This window comes from Leptodactylus fuscus, chromosome 1, assembly GCF_031893055.1.
Source record: "Leptodactylus fuscus isolate aLepFus1 chromosome 1, aLepFus1.hap2, whole genome shotgun sequence".
In the NCBI taxonomy this organism is placed as follows: Eukaryota; Metazoa; Chordata; class Amphibia; order Anura; family Leptodactylidae; genus Leptodactylus; species Leptodactylus fuscus.
This window is the reverse complement of record NC_134265.1, coordinates 58,161,923-58,175,906: the sequence shown is the minus strand read 5'-3', so window position 1 is coordinate 58,175,906 and position 13,984 is coordinate 58,161,923. Positions and strand designations below refer to the sequence as shown.

The following is a 13,984-nucleotide window of genomic DNA, read 5'->3' as shown; positions in this document are numbered from 1 at the left end:
ATAATATACAGCACAGTCATACTTTAATGCAAAGAGTGAGATATATTTATTTCCATAAGAACTCTCTGTGCCTCCATGAGCTCTCATCTAAATGACGGTCATCTTTTGTGTTGTCTTTCGCTCCTCCTGCCAGCGGAGAGTTAAGACTTTGAAAAGAACAGTAACTATAGCATTAAAATGCCAACAGAGGTAATCTGAATAGTGATCATGACCTGCGCTGTCATTGAAAGCAAGCTGCTTCTTAATGGCACGTACTGGGGAAATTATTAGTGTGATATCGCTCAGGGCTGCTTGAAAACAGGTGATGGGTTTAACCTGAATTAGAAAAACTCTTAGGGAGACGGTAACATGCATTTTACCAAATTACCTCCATCAGAATTCTCTCATTTTTTATTCCAGGCCTTTCAAAAGCCATAATATTTTTTATTTTTCCAATGACAGAACCATCAATGGAAGCCATTTTTTCAGGAGAAATTCTAACCCATAAGGATAGCATTTAATATTCCTTACAATGTACTGGGAAGTTAGAAAATAATGCCGAAGGGGGTGGAAAAAGAATGAAAGAAAGATGTGAATACTGTGATGTGAATACTGAATGCAGATGAGACCCGGGCCTTACCTAAATTCTGCAGGTCAGCACGATTACCGCTATACCATATTTATACAGTTTAGGTTGGGTTATAGTTTAACATCATAAAAAAATTCAAAACTTTGGAAAAAAACTTTTTTGTTGGAGTTTCCATGTTCACCTGTAACTTTTTATATTTTTATTTATGGGGTTATATACGATGTACATTTATTTATATCATGTTAGTACACACAGCCCAGGGCATTTTAGGGTAAACTTGTCCTGTCGACTATGGCAATTTCCTACACTGCGCTCTTTGCCTTGGATTAGAGTCATCTTTATCAATTCTCACCCATGCCTTCTATCTTATTTATTTGCATCCTTTACAGAATTTTAGTATTCTGTGTATATTAGCCCTAAGGTCTACACCCTTTCTAATATTTATTTATTAAAAGTTAACTGTTATACGGTTTAATTTTGATGAATTAATTACCCATTTTAGGTAAATGTCTGATGTTTTGATTGCTTTTTTATTAAATTTTTTTGGGAGCCAAAGCAGGGAAAAAAACAGCAGTTCGGCCATTTTGATTTTTTCCCTCCTACGACATTCACCATATGGGAAAAACTCTTTTATATGTTTGAAGTTCTGGCATTTTGAGATGCAGAGGTATCAAATTTTTATGTTTGGTAATTTTATTTAAGAACTAAGTAAAAAAGGGGGTTAATTTTGATTTTCACTGTATTATTACCCTCCCCCTTGGAGGCTTGAACCTAGGGGAAGTCTATGGGAGATTCATAGTGTACCTATTGAGGCTTGTCACTGGCAATCCTCAGTAGTTACATTCTTATAACAGGCTTTGGACCCTTCATATAGCTCCTGACTATCATGGATACCACTGGGCGCCTGTTGTGATCTCACTGTCCACGATCAGAGTTGTAGGCATTACTGCCAAGTCTCCACTGTATACGATGTTATACCATATTTATGTTCTCCCGACTATTATTATGGCAGATGTTGGGAAAGGTTAAAGACCACCATAAGCCTGAAACGTAAGCAATGAATTTGTGTCTTGTGAAGATGGATTTTATGGACGTTTGACTAAAGTCTCAGGATTTTACATAAAAAGGGTTGGCCAGGAATTTTTAATTTATGTCCTGTGTTAGTATAGGCAATAAATATATAATCATGGGGGTTTCAATAGCAGCCCCATGGTGGCAACTGCACACAGTATTATGCCCCATTGTGGACACCCAAGAACAATTATAACACTCTGGAGTCTTTTCAGAAACCAGAATATAATAATTGGAGGCTCCTAAGTATACAAACATATAAACACTTACCTCTCCTTGGCTCTGGTGCACTCCCTGCAGATGGTAGCCATCTTCAATGATGTACGAGACGTTATGTGAGCAGAGGTTTGCGTCATGATGCATGATGCAAGCCCCGGCCCACGTGATGTCTGGGACATCACCAATTAGACATGAAGCCTTCTAGAGCCAAGAGAGGTAAGTATCAGTGTTTTTTATGTTCCCTCACCTCTCCTGGCCCTCCAATCATTATACTCGTGTGTCTCAAAAGACCTCGAGTATAATGATAGCAGTGCTGTGGGGTTTATGGGCCCAGGGCCTCACTTACTTATCCCCTGCTCCTGCTCACAGCCTCCACAGAAAGGGGAAGCACCGGTGGCTGTGAGCAGGAGCAAGGATTGGTAAGTAAATAGGGCCCATTACCTGCTGGAGTTATTCCACCAGTAACGGCCTATTAAAAAAAAATCTGAAGCAGTAGTGGCTACCGCTGGGCCCCCTAATGTCCCACGCCTTGTGGCAGCCACTACCACTGCTACCCCGGTAGTTACACCCCTGTCTATAGTAAAAGACATAAGTAGCACAGACACACAATCTATGGATAATACAGTAGATCGAGTAATGTGGATTAGTGACATCTGGGATAAGTTTTCCCTTCTTTTTTCTATTACGTTTTGTAATTAAACAATAATGAAAACATCTTAAAGGTGAGCTCTGCCATATGAATATAGCTGGTGCTGCCTACCTGGGGTAACAGTGAAGATGTCAAGTCACAATGATGATACTAATGAGGGACTGTCCTTAGGTTAATGGTAATTCCTTCATTACCCGTCAGAAAAATATTACACCAGCTGTTAGTTTACATGTAGGTTAATATGATGCATAATTAATGTGATGAATTAATATAGAAGGTATATAGGAAAATGACATTATTTTTAATTATACAATGCATATTCTTTAGTTGCAAAAATTTGCCTTTAAGCAACCAATGATGGAATGATCTTCAAGCTGGTAAAGCTCCAGTGAATGGTGCCCTACTGGCTCATGGTACTACTGGTAGTGGTGCAGATATCTTACCTAAGAAGCTTGCTCTAAAGTACAGGACCGGTGCCTGATAGCTGATGGAATACAGAACATGATATTCATAGAGAATGACTTCAGACTGCAGAGCTCCTTCTGGTAGGACACAATGGTCATCTTCTTTTTCATGGTTCCCCTGGAAAAATAAATTAACAAAAACGAATAACAATATTTTGAGCATTCAGAGAATTTCTCTACCATTTTACAGTAAACTAGGTTTACACTAGAGTTGGGCTCCTAGACATTCGGGTCTGCCAAGACTGGCGGACCCCATTGACTATAATGGGGTCCACCAGGCATCTGCCATTTTAAAACTGAAAGCGGTGGAGAATAATGTCCTCCATGCAGGACTTTTCTACGGTTTTGTGTCTCCAACAGATATTGCAACACAGATGTGAACCCTGCCTTTGGCTATGATCACATTTCCATTAGGAATCTCCATAAGAATAGAAAAGCTAAAATCAGCATCAGGGATGAATCATATGATGGACACAAACAGATCCTGATGGACACCATTGATTATAATGGGGTCTGTTGGGGTTTCATTAGGTGTCTGCAATCTGCCGGCTAAAAAAGTAGGACATAGGACTTTCTCATATGGGATTTTTTGATTGAAATGGAAACTAATGGAAACTACAATGCAAATGTGAACATTATCTTAAACTCCAATTTAACTGATTTTTTTTTTTCTATGGTGTAGAAATAATTAATTAGTAAATGAATTATCAATAAAAAAACAAAACATAATAATAGTTAATTATTAATAATCTACACATTGTACAGTGTTGCTAAAAAAAATGGTGAGACTAGATTTCCACCATGGCAAATCCATTACTAGCCATTAATATACCTAAACTGTATCCATATATTTGGCTGGTATTCTTTATAAGGAGCAGGTGACCACACTTTCCAATTTGCATACATTGGGGGAATTTACTATTTCCTCTATGCCAAAAAACTAGAGTAACTAAGGAGCATCTTTGGCGCACAGCCCTTTTTGGTGACACTTTCTTCTTTCTGCAACACCTTTACCAATTTTTATCAGAAATGGATGGCACTGGGAGAGGATGAAGGAGGTCCAGGGAGGCCCTGGAAGTCAAATTCACTCTAATTCCTGCCAAAAAAATGGGCGTAGTGTTCAGTTCTGATGCACAAGATTTCCCGAAGCGTGCCACAATTATTAAGAGTCCGGCGCCTCTGGTGGATTAAAGACTGGTATAAGAAAAGCCTATCTTAATACTCCCCACCTTCCCCATCCCCAGTATGGTTGGGGCATACGTGATCAAATAAAGGGATAAAACCACCTTTCCTTACATGTATTACTACTGTATATAGAGAAGACTGCAGGGGTTACACGTCCTCCATGCACAAAGTCATGTCCCCTTTTGTTATTGCTCTGGTGGATCTACGACTGGATCTGAAAAGATGATGATAGATGTATTTTTACACTGGTTTTGTTTTTGTCCTTCCTATAATGCTTCTATCTGAGTTTTTCTGAAAGATGAGGTCTTTTAGAGATGTTTCAGTGCATATTTCTGAAGATTAAAGAGAGGAACGGATGGTATTTTTTGTATATTTTCTATATTTAGCGCTCCCTTAAGGACAAGAGAGGTCACTGAAAGATAAAAATTAGAATGTTCCGGTATCAACCAACTCATTTCTAACCTTCAAATTCTGGATACATCCTTTTGGTTGCTATGACTATTACCACTGATTCTCCACTCATTTTCTGATATTTCCCCCTTGTACGTCATTTCTCCTTTATAATGAGTGCGATATAGTAAATGAGATATTTACAGTCATTAATTTATTGTACCATCATATATTTAGACCAAATTACATTATAACGTATAGCTAAGGTATGTATAAGTAACTTATTGTATAGTACACAGTAATTGTATAAGCTGTAGCGATATGCCATGATGGTCTATGGACCGGTGGCTCTTTGACACGTGTGCACAGCAATAAAGTGTAAACTGCAATAATAAAGAAGAATCTGCTGCTGACCCTCTATCCCAAACCCATCATTAATACAGTCATTTCGCTCTGCAGGTTACAAGCAGATATCATTGGAAGCCGACGCAAGGAACAGCCAACGGATTTAACTCAACGCCCGCAGAAGGACCTGGGAACAGAACTACTGATGACATAGTCAGTGCACACCCTGCATACAACTGTATTTATTCCTGATAGATCTCTCATATTATATTAATTTACCTTCTCGTGACATAAGGTATTAGCTTCTACCACTAGTATGGATGCAAATCCAGATCTAAAACCTATGGACCTTCATCAAAGAAATCCTGTGCTTTGGCAACGTGCTGATCATTTTTATGGATAGTAGGGCTTAGCAGAGCACTTTTAAAAGTGACCCCTCGTACCCTGAACAGGGGTATGGTTGAGCGAGCGCCATTTTAAACTTTATCTGTAACCTTAGGACATGTATACAGCTGAATACAGTGCAGAGCAGGAAGCCAATGGTATAAGTTGGTGCAATGCAGTAACATCATCAAGCTTTCATGTACATGCCCTGAAGCGTATGTAAAGCCCTATTCAAATTTGCGTTTGGGTTTCTGTTCAGGGAGTCCACTTGGGATTACCTGGGAAACCCGCAGACCCCATAAACTATAATGGGGTCCGTGTGGTTTCTGCACAAACATCCAAAGTGAAAAGTCCTGCAAGCAGCACTTTTCTCTCCGCATGTTTTGTGCGGAAACCACATGGACCCCATTATAGTCTATGGAGTACAGGTTTTCTGAAGGACACCACTTTTTAATGCGTATAGGTTTCCATTCAGGGGGTCCCCAAGCAGACTCTGTGAACACAGATGTGAACCGGGCCTCACATTCTGAGACTGAATCAGTTGCAAAATCCACGGCAAGATCAAGCAGGATGCTTATTTTTGTGTCCTGCGTCAATCTCTACCTCCCCTTGAAAATAATGGAGGCAGATTTGGTGTTGATTTTTAAGCAGAATCCAGGTCCCAACATTCAGACCTCATTCCAAAAGAATCCAGAATCCTCAGCTATGTTCATTGTAGGAAAGGGATTGAGAGTTAGTTTTACTATTTTATCGGGGCACTATTGCTATATAAGTCAGAAAAAGGTGCACTCCCTCAGCCGTGAAACAGAAATGGGGTACACCCGAATGCAACTCCCATGTCAGAAGCAGCCATGTGTCATGGATGGTCATACATAATGAACATAGCTGCTTTCTGATCAAAAGTGCAGCCTCAAGTCTAGTAAAGACCATGTGCATACGAGGATAACTTGTTATTAGGGACTCACTCACATTGAGGGACTCACACATTGCATAACGGACTACATTAATTTCTGTGTGGACAGCACGGTACCAACTAGGAAGGTGAGGTGTTTCTCCAATAACAAACCATGGATTAACTCTGAGATTAAAACTCTCCTCAAGCAAAAAAAGAGAATTTTTAGGTCTGGGGACAAAGATGGCCTGGGGGCGGTTCAGAAACAGCTGAGACAATTGATCAGGGAAGGGAAAGCCAACTACAGACGGAAGATGGAGCTACAGATGGGGGAGGGTAGAATCTCTGAGGTGTGGGACAGCCTTAAGGCAATTTCAGGACACAAGGAAAAGACAAGGCACCGAACAGTAGGGGACAGGAAGTGGCTTAACGAGCTTAATCTATTCTTCAATAGATTCGACTCCAAGCAAATGCTCCCTCCACCAGCATGTCAGCTAACCGCCCTCCCCTCACACACCAAGACCCAACCCCCACCGACCTGCGGTCAACTGCAATCTGACTATCTGATCCTGCAGGAGTCTCAGGTGTGTAAGGAAATGAAGAATATTAGAGCGAACAAAGCGGGGGGACCTGATGGTATAAGCGCAAGAGTTCTTAAAATGTGCAGTGACCAGCTGTGTGGTATTATAACGCACATGTACAATATGAGCCTGAAGCTGGGGGTGGTACCTCAACTGTGGAAAACATCTTGCGTGGTACCAGTCCCAAAGAAACCCAACCCGATGGGCTACAATGACTACCGACCTGTAGCACTGACATCACACCTAATGAAGGTCCTAGAGAGACTGGTCCTGACACACCTACGCCCCCTAGTGAGCTCCGCTCTGGACCCCCTCCAGTTTGCCTACCGGCCAGGCATTGGGGTAGATGACGCCATCATCCACCTTCTTCACAGAGCTCTCTCTCACCTGGAGAAACCCGGGAACACTGTGAGAATAATGTTCTTTGATTTCTCCAGTGCGTTCAACACCATTCAGCCAGGGCTACTGAGGGAGAAGCTGAACCTTGGTGGTGTGGACCATCACCTGTCCAACTGGATCCTAGACTACCTGACAAACCGCCCTCAGTATGTGAGAGCCCAGGACTGTGTGTCTGACACTGTGATCTGTAGTACGGGGGCACCACAAGGTACAGTTCTGGCCCATTCCTCTTCACACTGTACACTGCTGACTTCAGGCACAACTCATCCAGCTGTTACTTACAGAAGTACTCCGATGACTCTGCTATAGTCGGCCTTATCACTGATGGCGATGATAGGGAATACAGAGACTTAAACCGGGATTTTGTTGAATGGTGCCAGCAGAACCAGCTCAGGATTAATGCTGGGAAGACCAAGGAGATGGTGGTGGACTTTAGTAAACGGAGAGGTGCTCCGACCCCGGTGGAGATCCAAGGAACATGTATTGAGATAGTCAGGACCTATAAGTACCTGGGCGTGCTCCTCAATAATAAACTAGACTGGGCTGATCACCTGGAGGCGCTGCACAGAAAGGGCCACAGCAGACTCTACCTGCTCAGGAGGCTGAGGGCCTTCGGAGTCCAGGGGACACTTCTTAGGGCCTTCTTCAACTCTGTGGTTGCCTCAGCCATCTTTTTCGGTGTGGCCTGCTGGGGAAGCAGTATATCAACCAGGGACAGAAATAGACTTGACAGGCTGATCAGGAGGGCCAGCTCTGTCCTGGGGAGCCCCTTGGACCCAGTACAGGTGGTGGGTGACAGAAGGATACTGTCTGTGGTGACCTCCATGCGGGGGAACAAATCCCACCCCATGTATGGGACCCTGATGGGACTTGGCAGCACTGTAAGCGACCGTCTGCTTCACCCCAAGTGTGAGAAGGAGCGCTATCGCAGGTCCTTCCTTCCAACCGCGACCAGGCTGTATAATCTACATCAGACCAAACGAAGAGCTCTCCGCACAGAGAACTAATGATTATGAGGATGACCATGAGGTCTTCCTCTTTCTCTTCTGTTTTTCCTTAGCTGCCATGGACTCCTAGTATATCTTCTCTTCTCAGCTTATCTGTGTCTACGTCTGTAACATATTACTCTGTATTATCCTGTATCTGTATTACTATGCTGCTGTAACACGCTGAAATTTCCCCAAGGTGGGACTATTAAAGGATTATCTTATCTTATCTTATTACAAGTTTTAGACATATTTCAGATATTTATTCTCGAACATCATCTTTGAGACCTGTCCCCACAAATACTAGAGCTTTAAATAAATGATATTGTCCTTATTTTGGGATCAGTTGGTTATGTAAGATCTACTCTTTTGGACAATTTAGTACACAGCAGGTAAGCGCCTGGGATAGCAGCAGACATAGTTATACAGGAAGCAGCAGGACAGCAGAGATAAATGGGCTGAACAATGCAAAGTTTATATAGAGGATGGGGACAAGATAGAAAACCGAAGAATCAAACATATATGGGTAACAACAACTCGACAGACATGAGTCACTGTCTGTGCCGGAAAACCAAAACGAAAATACAAGGTGAATGACTCTGATCAGAGAAGAGATCATCAGCCTACCACCTACCACTATATGGACACTGCACAATGGGAATATTGGTCTTTCAGGTGTTTTCTCATTAGTAACTGAACGGTGGTATTATTCAGTCCATGTATGGCGGTACTACAGTAAGTGGTCACAATGGTAAGGTATTTTTTGGCTCTCATACAGTGGTATTACATGGTATTGTATGATTGTATTACCAATTATTACAATATCATATCTAAATTATTTTATGGGTTTGTGATCTTTGAGACTTGAGCAATGCCCCATCCATAAATGTGGAAGAGAAGAGATGGTGCCACTCCAACAGAAAAGGGTATACAGATTTGTTAGAATCTAGTTGTAATGTTGTGTGGTCACACAACTGCACCGCTACCATCATACAGCCACTACATTGAACTATAAATGGAGAAGTAAAATCCTGGAATGTTTCTGCAACACAAGATATAACACTACTAGTATCAATGATATGGTGATTGGAAGAAACTGTGCAATATATCTAAGCAGAGAGGAATGCCTCTTTCTCTCTCCCCAAGGAGTGACGATACCCCCCTTACCCTGTCTAAGCCTCTCACCTCTACCAAGTTAGTCTTCTCTACATCGAGCTGACGAGATGCGATAACATCGAAACGGTCGTCCTCGATTGAGAGACTATACCTGGTAATAATGCCAGCATCATTGCAAAACAAAGGCCTTTTGGAAGGTCGAGCATGATCTTAAAGGGTGCAGCCTTTATTGGGCTATTTTCACTGAGATTCTGTCTTCCTAATTACATCAGGGAAGACAGGCTTGCACATTCCAGTGAGCACCCTCTATTGGTTTGCAACACTGAGGCACCTGACTTCCTAATTACATCATGGAAGACAGCTTTGCATATTCTTCCCATGGTCCCTTGCAAAGTGGAGTGCTAAAGGCTTAATAAGTCTCCACACACCTATATGGTGGTTTCTCCCCAAGGAGTGACGATACCCCCCTTACCCTGTCAAAGCCTCTCACCTCTACCAGGTTAGTCTTCTCTACATCAAGCTGACAAGATGCAATAACATCGAAATGGCCGTCCTCGATTGAGAGACTATACCTGGTAATAATCCCAGCATCATTGCAAAACAAAGGCCGCTTGGAAGGTCTAGCATGATGTTAAAGGGAGCAGCCTTTATTGGGCTATTTTCACTGAGATTCTCTCTTCCTAATTACATCAGGGAAGACAGGCTGGCATATTCCAGTGAGCTCCCTCTATTGGTTTGCAACACTGAGGCACCTGACTTCCTAATTACATCATGGAAGACAGATTTTACATATTCTTCCCATAGTTTCTTTCTCCTCTTATCAGGTTGTTTCTCTGCTCCCACTCCCTATGGTAAGATGACTTTCACTGTCAAAATCACGGCTCTATAGGTTTTAAGAATAATATAATAATAATACATTTTATTAATATAGCGCCAACATATTCCGCAGCGCTGTACAATTTGTAGGGTTAAAATACAGACAGATACATTACAAAGAGAATCATTTCACACAATGGGACTGAGGGCCCTGCTCGCAAGAGCTTACAATCTATGAGGTAGAGGGGGTGACACAGGAGGTAGCAGGGGCGGTATTACTTATACAGGGGTCAGACACTTCTGCAATAGAGGTGACTGTCATTACACAAACATAAAACTTTATGAATAGAAAATACAAAACATTCAGCTCACCAATCCATATCAAAGTTCATCTGGGAGACACGAACACGGACGGACTTGTACCAAAATATGTAGAGAACAGCAGCAAAAGTTCAGCTCACCAGAAGAACCAGTTTCCAATCCGAAGTAATATTAAAATCTGTTTCAATCTTTATTCAAAATTCATAATAAAATTGTGAAGTAGTTCCAAAGCATTAGCCTACGCGTTTCGGTGCGACCGCACCTTACTCACCTAACTGGAGATGTTTTTGAGGTGGAGGTGACATGAACGTGCAAGTGATTCAACATGAGGGGTGAAGGAAAGGTTTGCGTCAAACATAACCCCAAGGCAGCGGGCCTGCTGCCTAGGAGTTATAGTAAGGCCTGAGACTGCAATGGATATATCAGGGACAGATCTATTAGATGGTGGAAACAGTAATAGTTCAGTCTTAGAGAGATTTAGTTTCAGATAGAGAGAGGACATGATATTTGAGACAGCAGAGAGACAGTCACTGGTGTTCTGTATGAGTGCAGGGGTGATGTCACGGGAAGATGTGTATAATTGGGTGTCATCAGCATAAAGATGGTACCTGAAGCCAAATCTGGCAATGGTTTGTCCAATGGGGGCTGTGTAGAGAGAGAAGAGCAGGGGGCCTAGGACCGAGCCCTGAGGAACCCCAACAGCAAGGGAAAGAGGGAAGGTCTGTAGGGCACATGACTCAAATAATTCATCTCTACAGAGGTCTATGGAGAGAAGAAATGGAAGAACTGAGCAAGATGAGAGTCTATCCCTATAGCTGTCTATCACAACCGAAGTGTTTGGTACATTGATACAAGTAAGTAATCTCTACATATATCCTTGATGTTCTTGGAGCAGTTTCTTAGCTAAAGAGCAGATTCTTCTCTACTTACTGTGTACAGTTTATGGTAGTTACTCTCCACCCATCAGTTCAGAGAGGACTCAAAATTACAAATATAACATGCAATAGGGGTAGGCAGCTAAAAACCACCGAATATTAATCATATAATAACCAGAAATAATATTACTTCTTATGTATATACATGGTTAAATGTAAATGACAGGTCTGCTTTGAACATATGTTGCTACCAAGCAGGGTCCTGCTTATGGGATATAAAACTGGTTTCCTTTCAAAATGCAAGTCTTCCTGATTTCTTACTACAACATAAAATACAGGAATAAAATAAAGATATAAAGCTATTTTAGCCTTGTAATTTGCCTGATCCTCACAATTTAAATTACATGTTAATGCTGCAAATTATCAAGTATTTTCTCAGCATTACTTTGAGCTGTACCCAATGGGTTGTATAGCCCCCTATTTACCACTCTAGCATGCTCACAGACTAAACAAGCCCAAGGTCAGCCATGATCACTCATTGCAGCAATGACCTCCCGCACGCTCTACAATTTTGTTCTTTCTCGCAGTCAAGAGCGCTCTTAAAATCAGTTCACAATGGTATCAAGATGATCTGAATTGTATCCAAGGAAAACAAAACACATTTATCCTCCTTCTTGAAATGCCAATTGAAAGAAGACAGTTTTAGAAGATTGGTAGAGGTCAGCTTAGGGTAAATTTAATCATAAACTCAAGTGATGATTGCTAAGGACATTTAATATGTTTCTTTAAAAAAAAAGTCAAGATTTCTGTCGCACAGAAGCAGGCGGCACACTTACCATTATGGAACAAGAAAGTGAGAATAATTCTGAATAGTTTTAGTGGTGTTTTTTGGATACAAGATGGATTGTGTATGCTGGTAGAATTACATTCTGTTACAACACCCATGGATGTATTCATATGACAATAACAGGATAATCCTGGTCCTCTGTGCACTATATACGGTATATACTCTCATTAGTCATATAAACAGTGTCTAAATAGCATTGATTATTTAATGACAATGGCACCCGTCAAGTGAAGTCTTCTGTTGAAGCTGATGTATTGGAATTCAGAAAAACTATGACTAGACAATGATTTTAGTAGCGGTAGAGCCGTGCTCGTACAAAAACTCAGAGCATCATAATTCACTACGATGCTATGACTTCAGTTCAGATGACTGCAGTGGATTTGGGAAATACATCTGTCACACAGACAATGTTTCTCAGCCTAAATCTGCATGTTCCAGAATGGAAGCAGAAGATTGATTTCTCTGAGGTATCATTAGAATATGTTAGAAAAAGAACTTAACAGATCTGACATGTTGCCTCTAAAATGGAAACAATGCTACTTGTACGACCGGAGCCACTTACAGATGGGTCCACTCCAATGAATAAGGACTATGTCTTATGTAACCAATACAACATCGCAACATGGGAGCAAAACTCATGCCTGGCTGTAATCCCTGACATAAGACCTGACTGGGCTGCCACACACTGACACACATAGGATGCTACTTTGTCATCCAATATTGTGAAATCATGTTGTCTTGAAATGCTTGCAATCTCAAGAGACAAGTATCTGAACTATTGAGGGGTGAACCTTGCGAGATTCCTTTTTTGTCAATATTTGACTTCACGTTTTATTTCAGACCAAACCAGAAGTGCTGTTACTATGCTGATATCTCTTCAAACTCCAGAATATAATAAATGGAGGCCAGTGGAGGTGTAGAAGAACTAAAATCACTCAGACTACCTTTTCCAGGTGGCGTCTTTCTCAACGTCTCACAGCCTGTTCTATGATATTAGCAATGTCATGATGATTGGGCCAAAGTATAATAATGATACATGGATGGTGAACATGCCAAATTTTTGAACATCTCTATTCTGGACATATCCAGCAAAGAAAGAGGGCACATCTGCGCCCCCAGCTATACAACAGAAGAGCATATATTAACTTTAACCTAGTGATATAAAACATGCAAAAATGTTGGATTTTATTAGATTAAATCAATAAGCCTCATAGCAAACAAAAAAATGCATGTACACGACTTTCTGGGAAAATACAATAAACAGATCCAACAAAATAATCTTAAATCTGATGCCATGTACAATTCTAGCCAAGTGATATGACTCATGTAGCAAAGAACAATGCCTTGACTCCTTGTCTTCATGTGCTGGATCTTTTCAAAGTAAAGTACAAAATAATATGGCTATGTACTGCAGAAACCTCCAGCAACCGACTGCACGTGCTCTGTAACAAGAACCTTAAATGGACACCTATTCAACAAACTTTGTATATATGAGAAATTTTGTAGTACCTTATAAGAGCAAACTGCTTTTTTCTCCACATATCAGGTTTTTTTCCTATTCTTTCTCCCTGCTAAATTCATATTTTCTGAAAATCTCTGCTGAAAACACATACATATAAGCCAATAACAAAAATGTTTTCACTGATGACTCTGCTTTATATCGCAATTGTGATCTGGGTGTCATATGAAAGCTGACAATCTTATCTTTCATATGACACCAAAAGTGAGAACCAACGTGTAGCTCTATGAGAGAAACAAGGGAAGGGGTTCAGGATATCACTAGAGATGAGCGAACACTGTTCGGATCAGCCGACCCAAACAGCATGCTCCCATAGAAATGAATGGAAGCACCTGTGACACCGGCCGGCCGCCGGCA

At 41.3% G+C, this 13,984-nt stretch overlaps 1 protein-coding gene across 3 annotated transcripts in view; it reads right to left on the bottom strand.

Annotated features, from left to right (window-relative positions):
- ATG10 (autophagy related 10) overlaps window positions 1-13,984 on the bottom strand; it is a 104,460-nt gene that overhangs the window by 38,146 nt on the left and 52,330 nt on the right. For all 3 annotated transcript variants that reach the window (XM_075271350.1, XM_075271361.1, XM_075271342.1), the window contains exon 4: window positions 2,951-3,089. In XM_075271350.1, coding sequence (XP_075127451.1) covers window positions 2,951-3,089 — 139 coding nt within the window. The remainder of the gene's footprint in view (window positions 1-2,950; window positions 3,090-13,984) is intronic.